Source organism: Budorcas taxicolor, chromosome 21, assembly GCF_023091745.1.
Source record: "Budorcas taxicolor isolate Tak-1 chromosome 21, Takin1.1, whole genome shotgun sequence".
Lineage (NCBI taxonomy): Eukaryota > Metazoa > Chordata > Mammalia > Artiodactyla > Bovidae > Budorcas > Budorcas taxicolor.
The window spans coordinates 32,445,236-32,472,828 of record NC_068930.1 but is presented as its reverse complement, the minus strand read 5'-3'; the positions used below and the strand labels follow the sequence as shown (position 1 = coordinate 32,472,828).

Below are 27,593 nucleotides of genomic sequence, written 5' to 3'. Positions count from 1 at the left end.
ATAGTATATTTGTGTGATATAGGCCTTTAAAAATGGTGTTAGGCTGTACTGTTTGGAGGAGGCTCTGTCCTGGTCATGGGGAGTCACTATCACATTTAGATGTCAGTGTTACAGTTGCTTCTTGAGAAGAGTTCGGAAATCTCCCTTTAATGGTAGAATGCCCTGGAATGACTCATGGAGTACCAAGGCTCTCTGGACATCGATGTTTTGGTGGAATTCCCCTGTGAAATATCTGTGCCTGGTATTTTTTGTGAGATAATTCCCTCCTAACGATCTCTGTTTGCTCTCCAGAAACTGGGCTGTTTAAACTTGATTTCTAATAGAGTCAGTTTCAGTAATCTATATTTCCTTACAAAATTTTCCATTATCTAAGTTATCCCATTTATTTGAATTTGTTCTGTAGTCTCTTATGTTTTCTAATTGTGTGCTAATAGTTGCTTTCTTTCTAATCATTTCCTATTTTATTTATTTTTGAAATTTGAGCCCTGTGTCTAGCTGTTTTGAAATTTGGATATTCTCTTTTTCTGAATTATATCAAAGGTATGGTTTTGCGTAGTGATTTGCTTTGTATTATTTTGGAGACATAGATTCAGGCAGTTGCCTTTACTTTGGCCACCCAGATGTTTTTCTGTTTGTTTTTCTCATTAGCCTTTTTTGGAGGTAGGGGGAGGGCAGTAGCTTTAGCAATGTAATTCACATACTGTACAATTCACCCTTTAAAAGGTATACTTAGTGACTTTTTAGTTTAGTTACAGAGCTGTGGGACCATCACCAGTCCCTTTATTTAAGCATTTCATTACCCTGAAAAGAAATGATGTACTCATTAGCCACTCCTCCCCCATCTCTCCATCCCTCTCTTCCACCCTGGCCCTCAGCAAATCACCAGTCTGCTGTGTCTTATACGTGTTGGTCATTTCTGAAAATCTCTTATAAGAGGAATTGTCTGTGTGTGTGGTCTTTTGTAGTTGGCTTCCTTTAGATAGCATTGTTTTCCAGGTTCCCCATCTTGTAGCACATACCACCACTATGGTCCTTTCTGTTGCAGATAAGAGTTCACTTTATGGATAGACCATATCCATCAGTTGATGGACATTTGGGTTGGTTCCCTTTCTGGCTGTTACAGATGTTGCTGTGTGGGGGTGTGCATTTGTCTGCATGCACGGATTTTCATTTCTCTTGGGAGTATACCTAGGAGTGGAATTGCTGGTGTTTATTCTTTTTGCAGAAGTTTTCCCCTTCCTCCTCCTCGGCTGTTTTGGTAGACTCCGGGGTGCAAGGAGAGGTCATGATGGACCCCTCTCTGGTGGACATGGTCTTCTCGTGGACTGGCTTGTGGGGCACAGAAGGATATTATGTGAACACGTGGCCCCTGACTCACTGATTCTGGAGCCCTAGGAAAATGTTGGGTGTTTGCTTAGACGACTCTGAGTACTTCCCTTATTTCCTTTGTGTGGCTTTCTTGGAAATTAGGCAGTTTTTAAATAACTTGGAACTATTTTGACTTTTCTCTGTGCTGGACCATCTTTAGTCATTAAGGTAAAGCTTTTCAGCTTATTTAGAAGTTATTAATTCATTATAATTTTCTTTAATCAGAAATATAAGTAATTAAACTTGCTTGATATGGTTAATGGACTTTCTGTTGAATACAGTGTACAAAGACATTGTAGTGTATTACTTCAATAGAGATTCTTAGCGTAAGTGAAGGAAATTGATTTTCACAGCTACTGATATTTTATTATATAAAATAGCTTCTGATGTATATGCTTATTATATGTCATTCTGTGAATTGTTTGCCAGTATTTGTGGTGATCATACTGGGGCACTGCTAGTTCCCTCAAGAAACCTTTCGTTAAGCAAAAAGGAACTGAGAATTTCAGTCTTGAGAATTTTTAAGTGTGTTGTAGTTCTTAACATTGATGTGGTTGGCAGTTTTCTGTTCCACCCAGCATTACATTCATTAGAGCTGTGTTCCCATACCAGGATCTCTCATCCTCATGCCTGTCTGGACAAGCGAGGAGTGTTTTGTGTAGGACTGATTGTAGAGGATGACCTGATCATGACATTTTACTCTCATTGTTACTTCAGGCTCCTGGATTTGGGTTTGGAATTGCAATATCTGGTGGAAGAGATAATCCACATTTCCAGAGCGGGGAAACCTCCATCGTGATTTCAGATGTGCTGAAGGGGGGTCCTGCGGAAGGACAGCTGCAGTAAGTGTGCTTCTTTCTCCTCATGGGCACCTGGTCACAGGTACTCTCCTGCCCTCTGCCACCAGCACGTCATGCTAGTGATTGCTCTAAAAAATGTGCTTATGCTTATCTGTCATAAATGGAAAGCTAATTTCACTTACCTTAAGTAGGTCACTGTAAAAAGTAAAGATACTGAAAATAAAACTTGTTACTCAGTTTGGAGTAGAATCTAGCCTTCAGGAGCTGCTCACCAAGAGTCTTACCATTTCTTGTTAAGCAGGGAGATTAGCAAGATTGAAGAGAGGCAAAAAATGCACTTGCAAAAACATGAGTATGATTAGGAGGACTGAAAGAAAACTGGAAGGAGAAAGGCTTTATCTTTAAAGATAAAATAACTTTTTCCAGGCTTATGACCTAGTATCATTGAATGCATGTAACTGTACCAGCAGAAGTCATTTTGTGTGCTGTAGTACCTGATCAGGGTTTCACAGGTGGATCAATTGGTAAAGATTCGGCCTGCAAATGCAGGAGACCCAGGTTCGATCCGTGAGTCAGGAAGATCCCCTGGAGATGGGAATGGCAACCCACTCTAGTATTCTTGCCTGGGAAATCCCATGGACAGAGGAGCCTGGCGTGCTATAGTCCAGTGGATTGCAAAGAGTTGGACATGACTTGGCCACTGACCAATAACAGCAGTGTACTTGTTCAATCCTTTCAAGAACCTTTGTATTAATAGGTAAATAATAAATGACCTGTGGTTAGTTACTTGCTAAACATTTCTTGTGGGCGATCTGAAAGAAAATAGTTGTACATTTTTATAATTATTGATCTGAAGATAGATTAATTAGCCCATAATAGGAATATCTTTTTTAAATCCTGTCTTGAAAACACCTTTATAAACTTATCTGTGTGATTTGTCTAACATGTTGTTTTGATCGTTTTTTTTCTTTAGGGAAAATGACCGGGTGGCAATGGTTAATGGCGTCTCCATGGATAATGTTGAGCATGCGTTTGCTGTTCAGCAACTAAGGAAAAGTGGGAAAAATGCAAAAATTGTAAGTGTTTTTTACCTCTAACTTTATAAAGGTACCAGCTGTACTGTTGATATGTTTTCAGTGTTTGATTTCATTCTTCCCAATTAAGAAACTAAAATCTGGGACAGTAGTTCAAGTTATTTACATATACAGCACCTCTTCTGATACTGGTGGTATGTTTTGTTACTAGTGTGTATTTTCTCAAAGCTCAGATTCCAGGATTTTTTTGATTGTAGAGGAAGGAAGGAATTCCTGGTTAAATAATTACTTCTTTATGGCTTAATATTTCCTTTTTTTAAAAAAACACTTAAATTAGGTGGAATCTTGATAGATAATCAATTTAAAGTCTATAGCACAGTTTTTCTGTTACAGGATTTGTTTAATGGGTAAATTTTATGTCATCCCTTAAACACATACAATGTTGCTACCGTGTTACTGTGATACAGTTTGAGGAAAGAGAGTGGTAAGGGTTGTTTTGTTAGAGTTGTTCAGGGAACTTTTGTTGTTTTTTTTCGTATGTTTGCTAGGCTCTTACTTCATATTTAAGAAGTTTTTTTCCCCCATTTTTCTTGTTTTTAGTAAGAGAGAAAGTTCAGTAATCTCTCAGTAACTGGCCTCAAATCACAGTTAAAACTAGGCAGTTGTGACAGAGAATGGATTTAATGTTAAAATCCTACTTTAAAAAAATTATATCTACATAGAGACTTTCCTGGCTGTTCAGTGGTTAAGGACTCTGTGCTTCCACTGCAGGACATGGGTTCAGTCACTGGTCTGAGAACTAGGTGCCCGCACGCGTGTGGCCAAAAAAATAATATACATATACATGTGTGTTTCTACATGGAAGAGCACCTTAGCCACTTCGCTGCCTTGTTTCTTCTGCATCTAAACTCTGAAATGCCTGATTGAGGTTCTGTGAGGCCTTGGCTGCTGTGTATGGGGCAGAAGGCAGAGACTGTCCTGCCCTGTCCCTTGAGACCCTTCTGCTTTGCAGCAGACTGGCTGAACCACAGTGGACCCAGCAGAGAGGAGAGAGCTGGAGTGAGGAGGCCTGCCTTGGTATGACCTCTGGGAGCTGTGCTGAGAGCCAGAGGGGGCTTCCTGAGGCTGCCCTCACCCCCAGTCAGAGGTGCGGACACTCTGCAGCAGTGTCCCTGCTTTTCTCACAGCAGTGCTCCCAGTATTCAGTTACCACATTCCAAATGACAGGCAGCTTCTAATGTGCACGTGTTTTCACAGCTTCCATTGTACTTGTGTTTTTATAGCTGTAACTCTGATGTTGTCTTAAAGTGTGGTTCATGTGCAGGCTGGCTAGTTGATGGTAGAGTTTTTTCACAGGTTTTATAGCATGAGATTGTAGTGTTTACAGAAGCAAATGGCTAATGTTTATAGTTGTTGATTTTTATAAATTGAGTAAGTGTTCTTTGGTTGAGTTGCTGCATATTCCAGTTGAGTACCTTAGATAAACTGAATTTTTCCTCCTGTACCTGAAGTTATGGGCTTCAGCTCCAACTTCATTCTTCTGGAATATGGAACTGTTTTGTTTTTTCATGCAGAATGTTTAGTACATGTGCCCCACATCAGTAATACATCCAAGAAAATTGTTATCTGTACTCCAGACTTTGTCACCATAGCAATGATTTGTAAGAAGCAATGATTTTCTGTTACGTATTTGAAATAGCACATGTACGAAGCAACCTGAGTTCTCCTCTCACTCTGCTTGTCTGCATCATTTGGGAAGGTGGAACTCAGGCTGGGCAAGTATTTTTGCTCTGCAGGGAGAAGCTGTAGAGGGTTGGGTGGAATTCTGTTCAGTCACCAAAGGGTAGTTGTTCAGTTCTGCATCTAAAGAGAGTGGATCATGTCATCTGTTGATGCCAAGTTTTTCATCACTGTTTGAGGATAAAGCCATAGTATCTTAGAATGTGGCCTTTCATTGTGGGATGTGTTTACCTCCAGCCATAACGAGAACCTCAGATCTCATATTTGCTCCCCACCCTTGCCCAGTTCTGAGTAACTGGCTCCTTCCCTCCTGCTTTCTGATCTACTAGTCTTCCTCTTCCCTGTCCTCTTACATATTTATGGTTGTCAATTTATATCTTTCCATAAACTAAGACCCCTCCCTGGATATTAGGCTCAGTAAATTTCTTTTCCATTGAATTAAAATCTTAGAACTCCTTTGACAATAGAACGACCATAAATATGCTTAATTTTGTTTAACAGTATGTGAAGAGAAGATAGAAAAAGTGTTTATAGCATACTGAACATGTATAATTTCTACTAAAATTCTGAACATAACAAAAAAAAGCATTATGAGGTGAATGGGCAGAAACTTTCCAGAGATGAGCTATGTGAACGCTCAAGTGTATGTATGTGAATGCGTGGCTGTGTGGTGTCTCAGTGTATGCACACCTCACCCTTCCTCCCCTGCTTGCTCATGGGCATTTCAGTGTCCAGCTCCCACAGGTATTATTTAAAAGTTGTGTTGAGGATCGCCATTTTGTACCTGCTTATTCAGTTCCTTGTCTTGGGAGTGGCTTTTTGGAGTCAGGTGGCATGAATGACTTGAGGTACATGGGTTGCTCTTTTGCCAGTCAGAGAACCAGTAAGGTTTTGAGAGAGTGCAGTTTCATCAGCCCTTGACGTCTCTGCCAGACTGACGGACTGAAGGTATGTCAGCTGAGGAGCCTTCCCTCCTTTCCTGGCTGTGCCTGATCTTCACTGCTGCGCGGGCTTTTCCCTGGTCGGGGCGAGTGGAAGCTCCTCTCTGGTTGTGGTGCGCAGGCCTCTCATTGCAGTGGCTTCTCTTGTTGTGTCAAATGAGCATTTTTAAATGACAGGTGGATTTGGTTTCCATGTGGTGTGTCCACTTCCCATGATGTTTCTTTGCCTGTTCCTATCCTTTGCCCTTCCATTGTGATGCTGTCACACTAGTGTTTCTATATTAAGGTGATTAGCCTTTTGTTGTATATACAGCATACATTGTTTTTCCAATTATTTTTTGAGTGTGTGTAAGTGTATGGTATTTTTTGGTTTGTTTTTCTGTCACCTTGTTTCATCATGGAAATGTTTTCATTTTTATCCCGTCATATCTGTCAGACTTTCACTTGACTCTGCCTTTGGTGCTTACAGAAGTCTAAGTGTTTGGTGCTTAGCAGAGTTATGAGTGTGTATCTTGTGTTTTATTCTGGTACCTATGTAATTTCATTATTTTATTTTATATTTGAATCTTTTATTCAGCTAAGCTGTTTTGAAGTAAGCATTTCCCCCCAATTTTTGTGTCAAAATTTTCTGAGTTGGGACTTCCTGGAAGTTCAGTGATTAAGGCTTGTTAGCCTTCCAGTGCAAGGGGTGAGGAAGGGAGGGGTCAGTCCTTGGTCAGGGAGCTAAGATGCCACATGCCTCGAAGCCATGAAACCAAATCATAAAACAGAAGCAAGACTGTAACAAATGCAGTAAAGATTTTAAAAGTGGTCCTCATCCAAAAAAAAAAAACACCTGAGAAAATATTTGTGTTACAATCAGGAATGATCAGCAAGCAAGCCTTTGTGGGTTCATTCATAGTATAAATGGAGAATCATAGCAGGATTGGATATTTTTCAGTGAGTTAAACATTTACTGGGTGCAAACACTTCTCAGGAAACTTGAATTTCAGCAGGCTCCATGGGGAGGTACACACAGTCGTCAGCATAATGCGCATAACCAGAGATGGAGAGGGCTTCAGGCCCAGATTTCACTCTCCTGGGGGAGTGATAGGGGAAGCTTTGAGGACTCCATTGGTTACTTTGTTTTTGTTTGTACTGTGTGTGTGCGCGTGCTCTGTAACTTCAGTCCTGTCCAACTCTTTGTGACCCTGTGGACTGCCCACCAGGTTCCTCTGTCCATGGGATTCTCCGAGCATGCATACTAGTGTGGGTTGCCATGCCCTCTAGGGGATCTGTCTGACCTACAGTTTGAACCTGCATCTCCTGTATTGCAGGCAGATTCTTTACCCACTGAACCACCTGGGAAGCCCTGTTTATATCTTGTTATTGTTGTTGTTCAGTTGCTAAGTTGTGTCTGACCCTTTGCTACCCCATGGATTGTAGCACACTAGGCCTTCCTGCCCTTCACCATCTCCCAGAGTTTGCTCAAACTCATGTCCATCCAGTCGGTGATGCCATCCAACCATCTCATCCTCTGCCACCCTCTTTTCTTCCTGCCTTCAATCTTTCCCAGCATCACAGTCTTTTCTAGTGAGTCAACTCCTCACATCAGGTAGCAAAAGTATTGGAGTTTCAGTATCACTCCTTTCAATGAATATTAAGGGTTGATTTCCTTTAGGATTGACTGGTTTGATCTCCTTGGTTTCCAAGGGACTCTTGAGTCTTCTCCAGTACCACAGTGTAAAAGCATCAGTTCTTTGGTGCTCAGTCTTCTTTGTGGTCCAACTTGCACATCCACACATGACTACTGGAAAAACCATATCTTTGACAATATGGACCTTTGTCTGCAAGGTGACATCTCTGCTTTTTAATAATGCTATCTAGGTTTTCCATAGCTTTTCTTCCAAGGAGCAAAGGTTTTTAAATTTCAAGGCTGCAGTCACCATCTACAGTGATTTTGGAGCCCAAGAAAATAAAATCTGTTACTATTTCCATTTTTTCCCCATCTATTTGCCATGAAATGATGGGACTGGATGCCATGATCTCAGTTTTTTGAATGTTGAGTTTTAAGCCAATTTTTCCACTCTCCTATTTTTCCTCTCTTCATCAAGAGGCTCTTTAGTTCTTCACTTTGTGTCATTAATGTGGTGTCATCTGGATATCTGAGGTTGTTGATATTTCTCCCAGCAATCTTGATTCAATTATACCTTACTAGGGAGCAGTTGAAGATCAAAGTGCTAACAGAATAGCTTCTAATACCAAATGTAGGAGATGGAAATAGAGGTGAAACTCAGGGAGGCAGTTAGGGGGGTGCCTTACAGGGAATGTGGCCGAGAAGGGGTCAGCAGGGCGGTACTGGGAGCAGCAGCACTGGCAGCCTTTCCTGTGTTCAGCATAGGCCTCGGCTGCCTGTCCTTTCCACATGCTAGTGTCTTGCTCCTTGCTGACCTTTAGCTTCAGTGTTATTCCCTCCAAGAGGCCTTCTTTGATCACTCTTAGTGGTCAGAAGGTATGGTATTAAGTGTGGAGCAGCCCTTTGAACAAAGTTAGTCACAAAAAGAAGAGAAAAGATGATGACTTGGAAATGAGTAGCACACGCATATGCCAGTTAGTAGGCAGAGGACAGGCTGGAGGTAAATAGGATGGTACATGGGGCAGGGGGTGGTAAATGATGAGGAAAGGTCATGCAAGAGGGGAGGGATAAGATTAAGCTCCTCTGAAAGGGTGTTGCTTGTAAGGAGGAGGATGGACTTGTCTTTGAGACCAGGAAGGAAGACTGAATAAATGAGATATTGAAAACATGTAGGAGTGGAGGGGATGTGAAGTGACTGATCTCTGCAAATCAGCCCAGATGAATGACATCTCAGAGAACACTTTGGGGCACCCTTGTTAGTTGATTCCACAGAATCTAAGGCAGCCAGAGGTAGATGAGAGGATTGCCGAAGAAATGAAAGGATTCTTTGAAGTAAGATGAATTTGTAGATGATGACGTCATCATAGAGTGGGGGGATGCGGCCACCCAAAGGGGACCTAGCACAGGATCAGGGTTTGTCCTGGCACATGGCCAGCCTTATTGAGACACAGGTGACAGTCAGCACTGTGCAGGTTGAAGGGGTGCAGCCGGCTGATGTGGCTTCATGGAACGATGACCATGGTATGTGTAGTGAGCATCCATCACCTCATAGAGATACAAAATTAAAGGAATAGAAAAAGTTTTTTTTCCTTTGAAGTGAAAACTCTTATGATTTAGTCTTATCAGGTTTAATTATATTTGTTATGTTCTCCATGACACCTCTACTACTCATTTATCTTATAAAGGGAAGCTTAACACTCTGATTTTCTTCATCTAGTCCCCCATCCCTGCCACCTCTATAACCACAAGTCTGACCTCTATTTCTATAAATTTGTTTTTGGAGTATAATTGACCTACAACACTGTGTTCAGTTAAGTTCAGTTCAGTTGCTCAGTCATGTCCGACTCTTTGCGACTCCATGAATGGCAGCACGCCAGGCCTCCCTGTCCATCACCATCTCCCGGAGTTCACTCAGACTCCCGTCCATCAAGTCCGTGATGCCATCCAGCCATCTCATCCTCAGTCGTCCCCTTCTCCTCCTGCTCCCAATCCCTCCCAGCATCAGAGTCTTTTCCAATGAGTCAACTCTTCGCATGAGGTGGCCAAAGTACTGGAGTTTCAGCTTTAGCATCATTCCTTCCAAAGAAATCCCAGGGTTGATCTCCTTCAGAATGGACTGGTTGGATCTCCTTGCAGTCCAAGGGACTCTCAAGAGTCTTCTCCAACACCACAGTTCAAAAGCATCAATTCTTCGGCGCTCAGCCTTCTTCACAGTCCAACTCTCACATCCATACATCACCACAGGAAAAACCATAGCCTTGACTAGACAGACCTTAGTCGGCAATGTCTCTGCTTTTGAATATGCTGTCTAGGCTAGTTTAACAACACGGTGATTCTGTATTTCTCTGCGTTTCAAAGTCACCAGGGTAAGTCTAGCTGCATTATGTCTACACAAAGGTATTGCAGAGTTACTGTGTTTCCCACACCATAGATTTCACACCCACGGCCCACTTATTTTGCAACTGGAAGTTTGTGCCTCTTGGTTTCTCTCTTCTGTCTCTCTCCTCCTCTGGCAGCCACCCATTTCTGCTCTGTATCTGTAGCTCCATCTTTATCTTGTTAGGGTTGCTCATCTGTTTTTGTAGATTCCACATATTACTGCACTTAACATAATGCCCTCCAGGTCCATTTATGTTGTTGCGAATGGCACATTATTCTTTTTCATGGCTAAGTAGTATTTGTGTGTGTGTGTGTGTCAAATCTTCTTTATCAGTTAATCTATTGATGGACACTTGCATTGCCTCTGTTTATTAGATATTATAAATAATGCTGCAGTGAACATAGGAGTGCAAACGTCTTCTCTCTTTTCTTACTTTTTTTTGGCCTTGTGACATGTGGGATCTTAGTTACCCAGCGGCAATTGAACTTGAGCCTCCTGGTGTGGAAGGTGGAGCCCTAACCACTGGACCCAAAGGGGGTTTCCATAAATGTCTTTTCTGTTTAGTGTTTTTGTTTTCTTTGGATAAATAGGAGTGGAATTTGCTGGATCATATGGTAGTTCTATTTTTAATTTTTTGAAATGGGCTATGCTATTTTCCATGTGGCTGCACCAGGTTACATTCCCACTAGCAGACCACAAGTATTTCCCTTTGCTCCACACTCAGCACATCTCCCTCGTCAACGCTTGTCATTTGCCCTTGTTTTTTTAATAATTGCTGTTCTAACAGGTGGGAGGCGATATCTCATTGTAGTTTCGATTGGCATTTCCTGAATATTAGTAATATCGAGCATGTTTTCATGCGCCTGTTAGCCATCTGTATGTCTTCTTCGGAAAGATATCTATTCGGATCCTCTGCCCAGTTTTCAGTCGAGTTACTGATTTATGTATTTGTTGATACTGAGTTTTGTAAGTTCTTGGTATATTTTGGATATTAACCCCTTGTGGGTCATGTCATTTGCAAATATCTTCTCCCATTTTCTCAGCAGCCTTTCCGTTTTGATGATTGTTTACTTCACTGTGTAAAAGCTTTTTAGTTGGATGTAGTTCCATTTGTTTATTTTTGTTTTTCTTTCTCTTGCCTGAGGAGGCAGATCCATGTACCGCCTGTGTTTTCTTCTAGGACTTTTATGGGTTCAGATCTTACATTTAAATCTTACATCCATTTTGAGTTTATTTTTTTGTGTGTGGTGTGAAAGAGTAGTCCAGTGGAATTCTTGTACATGTAGCTGTCCTGTTTTCTCAGTACCATTTATTGAGGAGGCTATATATTCTTGCCTCTTTTGTCAAGGATGAATCACCCTTGTAAGTCTGGATTCATCTTCTGGGCTTCCTGTTCTGTTCTAGTGATTTATGTGCCTGTCTTGGTGGTAATACCATGCTGTTTTGATGGCTGTAACCATGTAGTGTAGTTTGAGATCTGGATATATACATGTTGCCTCCAGCTTTATTCTTCATTTTCAGGATTATTTCTGGGTTTGTTTGTTTTTCTATTCAGTCTTTTGTTTTTCCATACGCATTTTAGAGTTACTTGTTCTGTGGAAAATGCCACTGGTATTTTGAGAGGAATTGGATTGGATATGTAGATTGCTTTGGGTGTTGTGGTTGTGTTAACATTATTTCTTCCAGCCCATGAACTTGTAGCTTTCCATCTTTGCCTCTTGTCTTCAGTTTCTTGCATCTGTGTCTTTCTATTTTCCAAATATAGGTCTTTTATCTCCTTAGTTAGATTGTCTCCCAGGAATTTTATTTTCTGATGTAATTTATAAATGGGATTGTTTTCTTAATTTCTCCTTCTGATAGTTTGTTGTTTTTGTATAGAAAACGCAACAGATTTCTGTGTATTAGTTTTTTATTCTGCAACTTTGCTGAACTTATTGACGAGCTCTGCTAGTTTATTGGTGGTGTCTTTAGGATTTTCTTTGTGGTATCATGTCATCCTCACACATCAACAGTTGTCCTTCTTCCTTTCCAGTTTGGATTTCTTTGTCTTGTCTGATTGCTGGAGCTAGGACTTCCAATAGTGCTTTGAGTGAAAGAGTGACAGTGGGGATCCTTGTCTTAGAGAAAATGCTCTCAGCTTTACACCACTGAATATGATGTTAGCTGTGAGCTTATATATGACCTACCTTTTTCATGTTCCCTCTATATGCACTTAGTTTTTCTTTTTTTTTCAATCATACATGGATGCCAAATTTTATTAAAAAGCTCCATGGCCGGGGGTCCTGGTGTCAGCCTGCTGGTGGACGGAGTCAGGATCCTATGTGTCCAGGACTAGTGCCCAGGGTAGGCAGGCTGGTCCTGGGGTCTCTGGCCACAGGGCCCTGGAGGTACGGGGACTGGTGCTGGCCTTCTGGGGCGGCTAGGTCCTGACTCAGCAGGTTCAGGGCTGTGGGGTCCTGGGGCTGCAGAAAATCATTTAAATACCCAAACCTGACATCTCGTCAAACTTGGGAAGAAGGCTGTTGAAACTAGGAGGGAGTTGATGGATTTAGGAGAACAGGAGGGCATGGAGGAGTCAGAAACAAGATGGACAGGTAAGAGTTTTAGCAGATGATGGGGTCAGAAGTAGAAGACAAGGAGTGTTCCCCAAGGAGATCTTGCAGATCTCTGATGAGAGCAAGTGTACACAGTGTGGGGAGTCAGGCCAGGGAGGAGGCGGCCCCTTTGTGAGCAGACAGTGCACACAGACCTTGATCTTCAGAAAGTGAGGGAAAGAAATGGACAGGAAAACTTAATCAGCACTAGAGCCAGCCAGGAGAAAAAGCCAAAAGACGTTCACACCTGGACCAGAAGTTACATATTTTGGAGAGAGAATCTGAGAGCAGTTTATATTGATAAAGTATCGTGAAGTTTTTAGCTCCAGCATACTCGTCCAGTGTTAGTGTGGAGGTGCAGTGAATTTGCCTCTTAGAGTTCCCACAGGACACTTGTGGTCCTTGGTACTGATGGATTCTGCAGCTTGTAAGGAATGGAATTGAGCCTGCAGTGGTTTGGTAGCTCTGCAGGATGCTCAGTGATAAGGGTACAGCACTCCCGCCTTTATTCAGACCACTGGCAGTTACTAGTTCCCCTTTAAGCTTGTGATTATTAAACGTAGAAGATGTTCTGAATTAAGTAAAAACTTTATTAGCCCTCGATTCCAATGTGCTTCTTAACCAGATCCTTTACCAGTAAAGCAGGAAAGAACCTGTATGGAAATGTATTTCTTAGTAATTGGTTATATTTGCCTATTATGTTTGTTATTCATAATTAATATGAGACCAGAAAAATGTGGTTTTCCTCTCCGAAGAACTGAAGGTGCATCCGTCAACTCATACCGTCTCCTTTCTTATTTATAGACCATTCGAAGGAAGAAGAAAGTTCAGATCCCAGTAAGTCGTCCTGATCCTGAACCTGTGTCTGAGAACGAACAGGACAGTTACGACGAGGAGGCACACGACCCGAGAAGTGGCCGTGGGCCCCTGGCACACAGGAGGAGCGAGAAGAGCTGGGGCCGAGATAGGAGTGCCAGTCGGGAGAGGAGTCTGTCGCCGCGGTCCGACAGGCGGTCTGTGGCCTCCAGTCAGCCTGCCAGACCCACCAAAGTCACCCTGGTGAAGTCTCGGAAGAATGAAGGTATTTCCGCCAACCTAGCCTTTTCGCATGAGAATTTTAGAGAAGTAAATTTGCGGTCTCTTGACATCTTTGCTCTGTTGTCTTTTGTTACCTTTGTTGTTGTGTCCTTGTGCTTAAAAGCACATCCTGTTACTGCAGGCCTCAGGGCTCGTCGGTTTCCTCCTCTTTCTTGTTGTAGCAGATAGCGTGTCCAGTAGGGGTGCTGGGTTAGCTCTGTGAGTAGGAGGTGCCCTGCCGTCCCTGCCTCGGTTGCAGTGCTGCGTTGACTTCGTGGTCAGGCTCGGGCTGGGCTTAGTCGTGGCTGCATCTGCATCCCGGCAGAGAGCGCTGGCTGGGAAGGGAGGGCAGCTTGCTGCCCCAGATGGAGAGCTGGGATGCTCCTCTATAAAGAAAGAACACAGTTGTCAAAACTCTGTGGCTGCAGCCTGGCTGCCTGCCCTCAGGTAGTCACAGTCCATACCAGATGAGTCTGGTGGTGGCCTCGCAGCCCTGCTGTGGGTGTGTCTTTCCCACACAGGAAAGCACTGGTGATGACAGCTTTGATGAAAAGGCGCAATAGTCTCTCCAGCTTGGTTTTGATTTGCTTTCCCGAAACCTGACGCATCCCCTCCTCACGACTCCCACCCCCTTGTCCACAGGACTCCATAGAACGGTCTGTGTTCAGAACTGGTGCCTCTCGTTCGCCACCCACGCTTCAGCCCCCTCTCTGTACCTGCTCCCAGAACTAGTCACTGCCCCCCGCTTCAGTGTCTGGTGGGTGCTCTGGTGTCTGCTCCGGGAACTGGTCGCACTGAATCCGGTAGGAGTTCCCAGTCTGCATCTTGTCTCTTCAGCACCATTTCACAGTTCACCACTCTGGTTCTCATGTTCTCTCTTGGCTTCTGCAGTGCTGCGGGTGTCAGGGCTTCCCCCCCTTCTGTATCCTTGGCAAGCTCATTATACTCACCGTAGCTTGCAGTGTTCTGTGAATTCTCTCCTGGGGTGTTGAGGAGCTCTCATGATGGTGCATCTCCTTCCCCACGCCTGTGTGCACCCCAGGGTCCCGGCTGGCTCAGACTGGTTCACTGACGCGTCCTCCGTGGCCCTCAGACTCAGCACATCTCCAGCGAAACTCCCGTGTCCCTCTTGGAATGTTTCCTCATGTTTCTTACACAGCAGTGCATCAATTGTCCTTCTGCACCTGGTGTCTCAGGCCAGCCATGCTCACTGTGGCGTGATGACCTGCGCTGCCGACTGCGCTCAGCTTCCCTGTGTCTGCTGAGTCCACAGCCGCCCTGCTGTCCTGCTCCTCCCTTCTCCACCCCCGCCCCTCATCCAGGCCACCAGCACCTTCTCTTCGCCCATCGTTGCTGATGTGTGATAAACAGTATGTGTTCGTGTGTATATCTGAGGTGTTCAGTGTGATGCCTGAGGTGCGTACACACTAGAGAAGGACCACTGCTGTCAAGTTAACCCACGTGGGTTTTGGCGGCGGGCTGGTGGGGCTCGCTGAGGAGCACCACACTGCTCTTTCTTAACTGGACTGGCTCACCCTCGTGAGCTCGTCTCTGGGGCTTCTGTGGGTTCTGCTCCTTGGGTTACAGGGCCTCTGGGGCGCTGCTGTGTCTGACTCTTCCTACACTTCAGTTCAGTTCAGTTCAGTTCAGTCGCTCAGTCGTGTCTGACTCTTTGCAACCCCATGAATTGCAGCACGCCAGGCCTCCCTGTCCATCACCATCTCCTGGAGTTCACTCAGACTCCCGTCCATTGAGTCTGTGACGCCATCCAGCCATCTCATCCTCGGTCGTCCCCTTCTCCTCCTGCCCCCAATCCCTCCCAGCATCAGAGTCTTTTCCAGTGAGTCAACTCTTCGCATGAGGTGGCCAAAGTACTGGAGTTTCAGCTTTAGCATCATTCCTTCCAAAGAAATCCCAGGGTTGATCTCCTCCAGAATGGACTGGTTGGATCTCCTTGTAGTCCAAGGGACTCTCAAGAGTCTTCTCCAACACCACAGTTCAAAAGCATCAATTGTTCGGCGCTCAGCCTTCTTCACAGTCCCAACTCTCACATCCATACATGACCACAGGAAAAACCAGAGCCTTGACTAGACGGACCTTAGTCGGCAAAGTAATGTCTCTGCTTTTGAATATACTATCTAGGTTGGTCATAACTTTTCTTCCAAGGAGTAAGCGTCTTTTAATTTCATGGCTGCAGTCACCATCTGCAGTGATTTTGGAGACCCCCAAAATAAAGTCTGACACTGTTTCTACTGTTTGCCCATCTATTTCCCATGAAGTGATGGGACCAGATGCCATGATCTTCATTTTCTGAATGTTGAGCTTTAAGCCAACTTTTTTGCTCTCCTCTTTCACTTTCATCAAGAGGCTTTTTAGCTCCTCTTCACTTTCTGCTATAAGGGTGGTATCATCTGCATATCTGAGGTTATTGATTTTCCCGGCAGTCTTGATTCCAGCTTGTGCTTCTTCCAGTCCAGCGTTTCTTATGATGTACTCTGCATAGAAGTTAAATAAGCAGGGTGACAATATACGTACTCCTTTTCCTATTTGGAACCAGTCTGTAGTTCCATGTCCAGTTCTAACTGTTGCTTCCTGACCTGCATACAGATTTCTCAAGAGGCAGGTTAGGTGGTCTGGTATTCCCATCTCTGTCAGAATTTTCTACAGTTTATTGTGATCCACACAATCAAAGGCTTTGGCATAGTCAATAAAGCAGAAATAGATGTTTTTCTCGAACTCTCTTGCTTTTTCCATGATCCAGCGGATGTTGGCAATTTGATCTCTGGTTTCTCTGCCTTTTCTAAAACCAGCTTGAACATCAGGGATTCACGGTTCACATATTGCTGAAGCCTGACTTGGACTTAGGCTTCATCAAACCTGCCTCGTCTTCCTTCATGCCTTCTGCTGTGTCTGTTTTTAGCCATTCTGTCTGTGCCACTGCCCCACCACACAGCCTCACTTTTCAGCTTTAGTGGCAGTGTTTCTTAGATGGAGCGTCAACTTGGTTGCTTCTCGGGGCCGAGAGGGAGGTGCCCTCTGTGACCCGCCCCCCCCACCTCATTCCCCCACCCCTCCCCGGGCACAGAGTGCTGTACTACCCGCTCTGAGCGCCACCGAAGCTGGACTGCGGTGACGTCCTTTCCCTGCTGCCAGAGCGCGGGGCTGCCTCTTGCTTGCTGCTTTTCTCTGTAGAGCCTGCCACCTCATTCATAGTTACCAGAGAAATACTTGGGATAAATGATACTTCCATATACAGGGAATATTTCAGAGTCATATCTGTATTGGCCATTTATAATTTTTAAATCCTAAATAAGGGCAGGCTTTTGATCAACACTTTAATTCTGAGATACGATGACTGTTTCTGAAGCACCGAGTGGACTGCGTAGATTCTGTAAAGTCGTTTTTTTTTTTGGTCCCAGTTATTTCTGTTTGTCAACACTCTTTGCATATTTACCTTAAGTTAAACTGTAACTTTGATGTAGCTTCTAAAAGCTTGAGTAGCAGGTTTTAGCCCAGCTTAAAAATAACACTTATTTCCCTTCTGTTTTTCTTGCTCCCAGTTAGATTCCTAACACAACCAGGAGCAATCCTGTTCCTATGGACATCATACTGATTGTATATTGTTCTAATTAAAAAAAAATAGTCCATCACTCTGCAGGCCCCTGGATGGGGTTTTGGACTCTTCTGGTAATATCTTTAGTTCTGACCGCTCCCCTGCCCACAGGTCCTGTTCCTGCTGCTGGTGCTGCCTCCTGGGTGCTCTGCTGGCTGTTGGAAGGACTGGCATCCTTAACTGCGCCCCTCTCTGCTCGGCTCCTTCCAGGCCCTAGTTCTAGTGGCTCGTGCTGATGTTCTGCGTTTGCCTCTCAGAGTTGGACAGGTTTAGGACCCAAAATCCTCTTCTGTAGGAATTGGGGGAAACAAAAGTAGTATACACGTGGTAATACAAGTCATCACTAAAAATCATTGAGCTTCCCAGGGTATTTGTTTTCAGAATTATTGTCATCAAACCTTCTAAGAGCCTGGTGCATCAGCCTGACAGGTCAGAGGGCATGGTCTTCTCTTTAGTCCTATCTCTACACAGTGAGGGCATGAGTGTCAGTCTGCTGTTGGACCACAGACTTGCCCTGTGCTTTCACACTGATGGTGACAACTTCTGATGGCACGAGGAAATGTCTTCTTTGCAGGAAGGCCAAGAAGAACTTATTGATTGTACTTTAAAACTTTCTTTATGTGGTGATTATTCGTTTCATACTTTTAAATTCTATTTAAGTGTCTTGGGATTTTACACTAAAGACATTTAAATATATTATTTCAGAATATGGTCTTCGATTGGCCAGCCATATATTTGTGAAGGAAATTTCACAAGATAGTTTGGCAGCAAGAGATGGCAATATTCAAGAAGGCGATGTTGTATTGAAGGTATAGTCATGTTCTTAACATTTTGATGAACTGCAATAGAAAACAAGTTCTAGTGTGACCACATAGCTCCTTTTCATATTTGAATGGATTTTTCTAAGAAGAATTAGAAATCAGTATTTGGGGGACTGTATAGCCTGCCATGACTGTTACTCCATGTCAACACGGATGCTTTTCTTTGGGCGTCATGTTGTCCTGGAGAATTAATAGCTCCAGATGCGTATTATTCACTAACAGGAGTTACTTTGTAGACAGATTTGCCTGTTGTTCCACTTTAAGTGGTTTTGATGACTCCTCCAGGTGTTACTGGAATGTGAGCTTTATTGGTTTGCTCATAAGTCACAGGAAGAGGTAGAGGGTGTGATGTGGGCTCCTCTGGCAGAGCAGCCGTGTAGTGAGTGTCGTGCAGGTTTATCATTTTGGGAAGGAGGAGTACTTTGATAGTTTAGGAAAGTGCAAAGGGAATATTTTGGCTCTCAGAGAAAGCCTGGGAGCAGCTGAGATATCGCTGCCCATGCCTCACTAAGTTAATGCTTGTATTTTTGTCATTCAGCTTCAAACTACAGTCTCTTTTCTGTTGCAGATAAATGGTACCGTGACGGAAAACATGTCACTGACAGATGCAAAGACGCTGATCGAGAGGTCTAAGGGCAAGTTAAAGATGGTGGTTCAGAGAGATGAGCGGGCTACCCTGCTGAATGTCCCTGACCTTTCCGACAGCATCCACTCTGCTGACGCCTCCGAGAGGGACGGTGAGTGTGGTTCTGTTTCTAGAGACCCTCAAGGTGATCTGTTGCTTAAAGTGGGAAGGTCGGACGTGTTTAAGTTAATGCTTAAATCCACCATTGTATGGGAAATTATATTTAGTAACTTATTTCCTTTGTCATTGGAGTGCCTTATATTTTACTATAATCTTGGGAAAATAAACAGCACCCTTTTGTTTAACAGATATTTCAGAAATCCAGTCACTGGCATCAGACCATTCAGGTCGATCCCACGAGCGGCCTCCCCGTCACAGCCGCTCTCGGTCTCCTGACCAGCGGTCTGAGCCTTCCGACCATTCCAGACACTCTCCACAGCAGCCCAGCAGTGGCAGGTAACCACTCTCTGTTGTGCAAAGGAAACAGTGGTGTGTGTGCTCGGTGCATGCCTCTGGTTTTGCTTAGAAATAAAACTAGAAGATGGATTTTTTTTTTTGATTACTTAAATTTGCTTTGTGTTTCTCTATTAGTTTATCTATTTCTTACCTAGAATAACAGAGGTCAGTCAAACTGTTTCATAAAAGGCCAAATAGTAAATGTTTTAGGTACGTGATCCAAATCTTGTCACTCAGCTCTGTCTTAGTGGCTCAGAACTACTGTAGACAGTATGTAAATGAATGGACATGGCTGTTTTCCAGTAAAACTTAAAAAAAAAACAGTTGGCTCTTGGCGATAGTTTGCTGATCCACTCACTGCATTAGAAGATGCTAACAAGCTTTAGGAGAAATTAAACATGTATGATAGTGTTTTTTAGTGGAGATTAACCTAGACTTTTGTTTCTCCCTTTAAAGTACACTGTGTGGTATTTATTTATGTCAAAGGGTCTGCCATGCTAGTATTATGTGACTTACCTGAGTTTATGATCTGAGGGGGTCACATGCACATTTGAGAATCTGAAAAAAAATGATGATCTTTCTCTCCAGAAAGATGCACATTCACAGATACATGTAGCATTTTACGTAAGATTTCTGGACGTGCTCAGGGCTCTGTTGGCCAACAGTGAACCTAGGTTTTAGCAGCAGTCCACGTGGAGCTCTGCTGTGTGCACTTAGTCAAGTCCAGAGCTGACCAGTTTAAGACTCACGGTGATTGTTTGTGACTGACTTGCATGAGGGTGGTGGTCACCTAAGCCATGGAGTCACTAAAATTGCCAAGAGAAACAAAAGAGATAGAATGCCCAGAAGTGGGTACGGCGAGTGTTTCCCAAGGATGCTGAGGAAGAAGAGAGCTTTCCTGAAGACTGTCAGAAATCACCCTGACACAGTTGTTGCACACTGCTGATTTTAGCTGTTTGTGAAGCTGATTCTCCTGAATTTCAGATTTTAGATTTATAAATTGTATTAACCCTGATCTTTGTAATTAACATTGTAATGATTTTTTAAGGAATATTATAGTACGTCCCATGCAAAACTGACTAATATGTGATCACTAGTTTTAACTGCTGTACGTTAACATCTTAATTCTGACAATCTTGCTGACACGGTGCATCCCTTACCTGGAAAGGGAGGGCTGCCCGCAGCACATACACAGCAATAGAGCTGACACCCAGATGAGTCATGGGGCATGGTGTACTCTTAACACAGTTCTCTCCCCTAGAAGCCAGGCTAGCAGCAAGCAGTTTGGACTTGATTTTCCTTTAAAAAGAAAGAAAGACTCATCAAAATTTTGGCCATTTGTATCTATTGTAACCAAATTCTAAACTTTAGATAGGTCTTTTTAACACCTTCATTTTTTCATTTAGATTTCCTAAATATTCGGCATCTGTAACTTTAAATGTTGAAGAGGGTTAAAAAAATTTTTTTTAGGTGTCTTCCTATTATATTGGAGTGTTTTACTTCTCTTGGGAGCCTCAAGTATTCTTTATAGGTGACACCAATTATATGAGATCTTTGAAAAATACAGAATCTTGAGCCTGCTTCTGAGTTCATCAGGGATGGAGGCAGGGAATAATACTTTATAAGTTTCTAATATAATAGCATTCTCTTCTGCGTGTTACCACATAGCAGATCCTAAGGAGAAGACAGTACTTCGGCTACAGAAGACAAAATGTCTGCAGATTTATTTTCATATGTTTGTGCTGATAATGTAATTCCTGAAAATTTAAGTAGCCTGCCTAAAGGCAGGAGGAAAAATAGTACCAGTTGCTTAAAGGTTTTATTTCCTCCATAAAGTTACTATTAAAATCCAGACAACTGTGCAGTTTTAATTTAGAGGGTCCTTGCATTTTGAGAAACACTTTAGATATCAGTTCAATATCAGTTCAGTCACTCAGTCATGTCTGACTCTGCCATCCCGTGGATTGCAGCACTCCAGGCTTCCCTGTCCATCACCAGCTCCCAGAGTTTGCTCAGACTCATGTCCGTCAGTCCATGATGCCATCCAGCCATCCCAGCCTCGGTTGGCCCCTTCTCCTCCTGCCTCAGTCCCTCCCAGCATCTTTTCCAATGAGTCTGTTCTTTGCATTTGGTGGCCTAAGTACTGGGAGTTTCAGCTTCAGCATCAGTCCTTCTGATGAAGACTCAGGACAGATAGGATGGACTGGTTGGATCTCCTTGCAGTCCAAGGGACTCTTAAGAGTCTTCTCCAACACCACAGTTCAAAAGCATCATTTCTTCGGTGCTCAGCTTTCTTTATAGTCCAACTCTCACGTCCATACGTGACCACAGGAAAAACCATAGCTTTGTCTAGACAGACCTTTGTTGGCAAAGTAATGTCTCTGCATTTTAATATGCTGTCTAGGTTGGTCATAACTTTTTTTCCACGGAGCAAGCGTCTTTTAATTTCATGGCTGCAGTTACCATCTGCAGTGATTTTGGAGCCCCCCAAAATAAAGTCTGACACTGTTTCCATTGTTTCCCGTCTATTTGCCGTGAAGTGATGGGACCGGATGCCATGATTCTAGTTTTCTGAATGTTGAGTTTTAAGCCAATTTTTTAATTCTCCTCTTTCACTTTCATCAAGTGGCTCTTTAGTTCCTCTTTACTTTCTGACATAATGGTAGTATCATCTGCATATATGAGATTATTGATGTCTCTCTTGGCAGTCTGGATTCCAGCATGTGTTTCATCGTACAGAGTAAAATCCTAGTGTAAAAAACACCATGGAACATCCTTGTGTTGTTTGTTTGAACAGATGTTTTGTTTTACAAATATTATAATTCTGCAATTTAAAGTGAGAAAAAGACGAGTGAAAAAAGTTTCAGTTTAGTGTGTCAAACACTGCTGCCCCCCTGGATTTCTGAATATCTTTGTGTTTGTAAGACTGCAGTTACCTGCAGAGAGTAGTAACCTTCATTTTGTCAGAAATGGAGTAACCTTCTGTTGTCAAAAACAACAGAATGCAGTCGTCCCTGGACTTTGAAGCCAGTTTTCCTGGGTTTGAGCCCCAGCCTGTCATTGGTTCCTTGCACCACCTGGAATCCCTCTCTGAGCTTTAGTTTCCTCATTTGATATAAAGAAGGCATCATACACCACAGCGTTGTGAAGGGTGATTGGAACACCTGGCACAGATACTGGCGGCTCCCTTTATTACAGTGATTGGTAGTAGGAGCAGTTCATGCTGCAGACTGTCCACATAGCTTTCTCATGTGCTCACATTGACCATTTCTAAGATGGTTTCCTCATTCCGTAGGCTAGTCAGTTTAAGCTAAGGATCAAGTCCAGGGTTATGTTGTTGACAGGAGAATTAAGGCCTCTTGGCCTTTTGACTCAAGTGTTTGCCCTTCCTGAAGTAGAGAAAGAAGGGGAAGGTTACTCAAGCGAACAGAAACCTTCAGAGCCTTCCCTTGTTGTGACCTACGTAGGTTCCTCTACGTGATGTTCTTTTCTTAGCTGAGTTCCGAGTGCAACACACTTGCTCACTTCTTCCTTAGAATCAGATGAACAGTGTACCCTTATTGTTGTCTTGAACAGCAGCTGGCAAACTGCAGCCAGATTCAGCCTGCTGCCTGGTTTTGCAAATAAAGTTTTATTGGAACCCATCCTACTGTCATAACTATGAAAAGTTTTTGGCAGAGAGTGCCTGGCCCACAGAGCCATTTACAGAAAAAGTCCGCCAGTCCCTCCCTGGTCTAGGATGTTAAAATAGTTTTGTTTGTAAATTATAAAAATAATATCTGTATAGAGAGTGTTGTTACAGTGATTTTGTTAAATCACTTGGTGCTTGTTGCTAGGTTCTGTATATTTTATTCAGTGTCGTTCCACTGCCTGCTCTGGACTGAGACTCTGCTCAGGATGGAGCGGGGGGTCCTCACTGGGGCACTGCCTCGTGCTGATTGGCAGGACTGTCAGTAAGGGGACTCATCACTGTAGAGTATTTGAGGTGCAGAGTGAGTTCCAAGCCTCTGCCTGGCTATACTGCACTCTCCCTAGTCGTTACAGTTATTTAACAGGCTCATTTTGTGAGTTTTCTCTGTAGAAGAGCAACATATTGTTTATGCTTTGGTTCTGTTCTATAAACTGTTTTAATGTGACTCTTGTGCTACTGATTTGTCATAAGCGGGTACACTGTTGAAAAACGCTATTGCAGTAAAAGTTCAAACTAATTTGGATATGGTTCATATGTAGAAATTTTGAATTGTAAAGGTTATGTTTTGTATTACTTAGTCATTTCTTATATCCATATGTATATATGGAAAGAAGGCCTCTCTCTGGCCACCTTGTCTTCAGGGGAGCCAGTGAGAAGGCGCCGCAGTGGAGGACGGGTCCGAGTAAGAGAGAGAGGACAGCTCTCAGCTTGTTGGGAGGACAGCGTGGCAACCAGTGGGGTGGACCACAGAAGCAGAGGAGCTGGTGCTCTGGAGTCCTTGGAAATTTTTCTCTTTTTTCCGGTTTTGGAAAATTGGTTGGGGAGAATGTGAAACTTTAAAACAGTTGTTTCTAAGTTGGATTGTTACTGAAGGGTGGATTCTTTGTGTAATGTTGGAAAGTGAGTGGAATGTTGATGACCCATCCCGAACTTCTGTTATTGAGGGTAAGCACTGGCTGTTATTTTCAATCCTTGGGAATTTTAGGTAACCGCATTAGAACTCCAGAGTGACCTTTTGTTTTTCATACTCTTTGTAAGGGAACAGGCTGAAGGGAGAATCACAGTTAATAACGGTTCTCTAGTTAATGGAGACCCCCATCTAGTGATGTTGTGGATATTATGTAGTGATGGATTTTAACCTCTAAGCAGAGATTGTGGGCCCAGTGGCACCAAAGCAAGCTTAAATATTATACTTTATTGTCACTGTTTTTAAAGTAAAAAGTATACATTCTATTTATTCCATCAGCTGGGAATTATTTTCTTATACAAGTACAGTATAAAACGTAAAATAGTTAAAAACAGACCACTCCACTTCCATATGAAAGTAGTAAGTATGTGAACTTTTATTTCCGCTTTTAAATAATGTAAGACAGTTCTTTATTCCCTTTGAGAGAATGTTAATAAAAAATGAAGAGTGTGGTAACTAAACACTGGTCTTGTTATAAGATCAGCCAAATATCCTGCACAGTCAAGGGTAGTTTTACTCAAAACATAACTCCAAGTGCCTAACAGTCATTGAACCAGTGAAGCCCTGGCAAGGATGCCCTTCCTTCTTAGTTTTTCTCCAGTCATTCCTTACTAAAAGTTGTTCATTTCTTCAAAAATTACACTTGCAGAATGATGGGTCTGTTTTCTTTCTAATTCAGGTGGCTAGGTTACAATGTTGTCAACCATCGAAACAAACGAACACGCAGGAGGAGAATCTCTGTGCAGACTGATAGGCATCATGAAATCCCCTTGTCGCAATGAGCAGTACAGTCATTATTTCTTCAAAAGCATATACCACATGTATTTCTAGAAAATGTTGCAGTGTATAAAGAGTGGATTTTAAATTGTGAGAGCTTAGCTTGCAGATACAGTTCAGTGAATGTATGGTGGTCATTCCTTGCTCTCAGCGTGCTCAGGGGCAGCTCTCGCTTCTCTGCCTGAGCACCTACCCAGAATCTCCATAGCGCTCACTCTGCCTTGCTCACCCTCTAATCCACTGTGCCGTACTGTAATTTTTGAGTTGCTGTTGAGGAGAAACTGCAGTGTGTAATATCCGTGTGTTTTCATATATAACTTAGGGGATTAACTGGTGGGAGCATCCTGAGTTACCAGACTTGAGTGCACCTTGGTGTTTCTTCCTCATATGTGTTAGGGGCCCATCGTGCTGAACTCTTGTCAGTGGAGAAGAACTTGGGAGCCTGGTTTAAGTTACTTTCTGAGTTTCTGATTTCTACTCTTAGGGGTGAGATACTCCAGTGGTTTTTAAAGGGCACCTAGTTTTTATTTTCATTTTAAACTATGTGGTTCTTGCCAATCTGTATGCAATAAATGTTCTGAAAAGAAAGTAAAAAGTTGCTGTCATAGGATGAGTCGTTTCTTAGGTAACAGGAAATGGGCTTTATAAAAGGATGTTTTATTACAGTGAACATTCAGCCTCAGTTTATTTCCTATATTCAGATTATTTTTAAATAAGATATAACCAGTCCATTAGGAGGTGTTTGAGAGCTAGAAATCAGAAATAAAACTTGAAGAGTTGCCAGTCTGCTATATTTCATCAGGGTCCAAGAAACAGCACAGTTTCAGCAGAACAGGTTTAATATAGAGAGGTTAAATATAACAAGATTGAAGCGACAGAGGATTAGCCAGTAGAAAATGAAAGAGAACTCTGGAGAATGCGAGGGATCACCCGTGAGGAGGTCAACAGCAGTGGTGCTGAGGTGGAGCCCGCCCCACGCGCCCGAGGCTCACTATGGGTGTCGCTGGGTGGACTTACAGGGAACCTGCCCTCCGAGGGCCCAGGGAAAGCAGTGCTGGAGGACCTGTCTTGTCAGAGACCGAGTGCCTGAGTACCCTCGGGAGTGTCGGAAGCTGCGGCCTGCCTGCCTGCTCAGGGGACTCGGAGGAGAAAACCCCTTCCCCTGTCCCTGTCTCTCCAGGCCCCTCTGATCCAGCTGCCTGCCCTCTGCCTGCATACCTGAAGTCTTGTCTTAAAGCCATCTGTTACTGATCTGGTTGAGTGTGTGTTAATCTGCTATTCTCACACAGAGTTGACGGGATAAGACTTAAGGCTCTTTCCATTGAGTTTGTTTATGTGACTAAAAACTTTCTCAGAGACTTTGTCTTAACAATTGTCTTCTACAGAACTTTGGGGCTTCCCAGGTGGCGCTAGTGGTAAAGAACCTGCCTGCCAGTGTAGGAGACATAAGATTCTCATCCCTGGATCAGGAAGATCCCCTGGAGGAGGGCATGGCAACCCACTCCAGCATTCTTGCCTGGAGAATCCCATGGACAGAGGAGCCCGGCGGGGTATACTCCATAGGGTCACAAAGAGTCAGACACGACTGAGCAGCTAACACTTTGAAATACACACTGGAGTTTGATGGCTGAGTACACCAAAAAACAATGTGTGAAGTGAAGTGTAGTCGCTCAGTCGTGTCCGACTCTTTGCGACCCCATGGACTGTAACCTATCAGGCTCCTCCATCCCTGGGATTCTCCAGGCAGGAATACTGGAGTGGGTCACCATTTCCTTCTCCAGGAGATCTTCACAACCCAGGGATTGAACCTGGGTCTCTCGCATTGTAGGCAGACTCTTTACCATCTGAGCCACCAGGGAAGCTCCTAATTTATGATTACTTACTGATTTATTGTAGTTGATTATGGTTACTTTATGATTCTTAATATTTAAGTATATTGAGTTAAAATGTATTATTTGATTTTACCTCATTTATTTAATATGAGTTTTAGAAAATTTCAAGCTACGTAAATGACTTTCTTCATGATTCTATTAACAGCATGGCTCTAGATCTATATGTGTTGAATAATGCCTCCACCTTTTGGTAGATAATGGAAATGCACTAAAAAGAATAATGATTTTTTAAAATACTGATCATGTGACCAGTTTAATAGCATGATGTGAGTTCCACTGATCTGCAGTGTTAAGGTGTAGTAATTACGTTAATGAAAGGTGGTAGTCAGAAAAGAATGAAAATTAGCCGAAAATGAAATATTTGTGGGATTTTTGTGTGCTGTATGGAGCAGGAGCCCTATTACAAGGCCTGGTTACCATTGGGGAGGATGGTCACATTAAAATATTATCTTTGATTCTTAGTTATCATCAGTGTTACTTAGTCACGTTATAGATTCAGGAAGTTTTTTTTTTCAGTTACAGGAGAGGAAGAAAGTCAGTTGGAATTGGAAATTGTTTTTTAAACTTACAACTTAAAAAAAGCCTGTTGGTGCGTGTGAGCTTTCTCTGGTCAGGGAGAGCGGGAGCTGCTCTCTGGCCATGGTGCACGGGCTTCTCGATGCAGCTTTCTCTGGCTGTGGAGCGCAGGCTTCAGTAGTTGTGGCACAGGGCTTGTTTGCCCCGTGGCACGTGGGATCTTCCCAGACCAAGGAGCAAACCCTGCATTGGTAGGCAGATTCTTAACCACTAGACCACCAGGAAAGTCCAGAAAGGTGATCTCGATTAAACAGATAGTTTTAAGCCAGTTGCAAAGCAACAGAATTCTGTAGAACTATTAAAATTATGTAGTTCTTTAACCTTGATCTCTTCAAAATGTTCATATATACATTTGTCTTTTTAGAGCAAAGAATGCAAGAAGAATTTACTATTTTGTATTGCCCTTTTTATTATGAATCACCTAGAACAGTTTGCAGATAGCTTAATTGTATTTAATTATACTTAGACTAATTATATGTGAGATATTAATACATAGTCAGTTCCTCAGCTGTGTCTGCGTCTTTGCAACCCCATGAACTGTAGCCCACCAGGCTCCTCTGTTCATAGAGTTCTCCAGGCAAGAATAGTGAGTAATTCAGTGGAGTGAGTAGTCATTGCCTTCTCCA

At 43.1% G+C, this 27,593-nt stretch overlaps 1 protein-coding gene across 5 annotated transcripts in view; it reads left to right on the top strand.

The window, feature by feature from the left end:
- TJP1 (tight junction protein 1) overlaps positions 1 to 27,593 on the top strand; it is a 112,979-nt gene that overhangs the window by 50,797 nt on the left and 34,589 nt on the right. For 4 of the 5 annotated variants that reach the window (XM_052660125.1, XM_052660124.1, XM_052660123.1 and 1 more), the window contains exons 3-8: positions 2,086 to 2,210; positions 3,142 to 3,244; positions 13,277 to 13,553; positions 17,868 to 17,971; positions 18,552 to 18,720; positions 18,917 to 19,064. In XM_052660125.1, coding sequence (XP_052516085.1) covers positions 2,086 to 2,210; positions 3,142 to 3,244; positions 13,277 to 13,553; positions 17,868 to 17,971; positions 18,552 to 18,720; positions 18,917 to 19,064 — 926 coding nt within the window. Of the gene's footprint in view, positions 1 to 2,085; positions 2,211 to 3,141; positions 3,245 to 13,276; positions 13,554 to 17,867; positions 17,972 to 18,551; positions 18,721 to 18,916; positions 19,065 to 27,593 lie in introns of those variants that run through there. The other variant, XM_052660126.1, reaches the window with a different exon arrangement.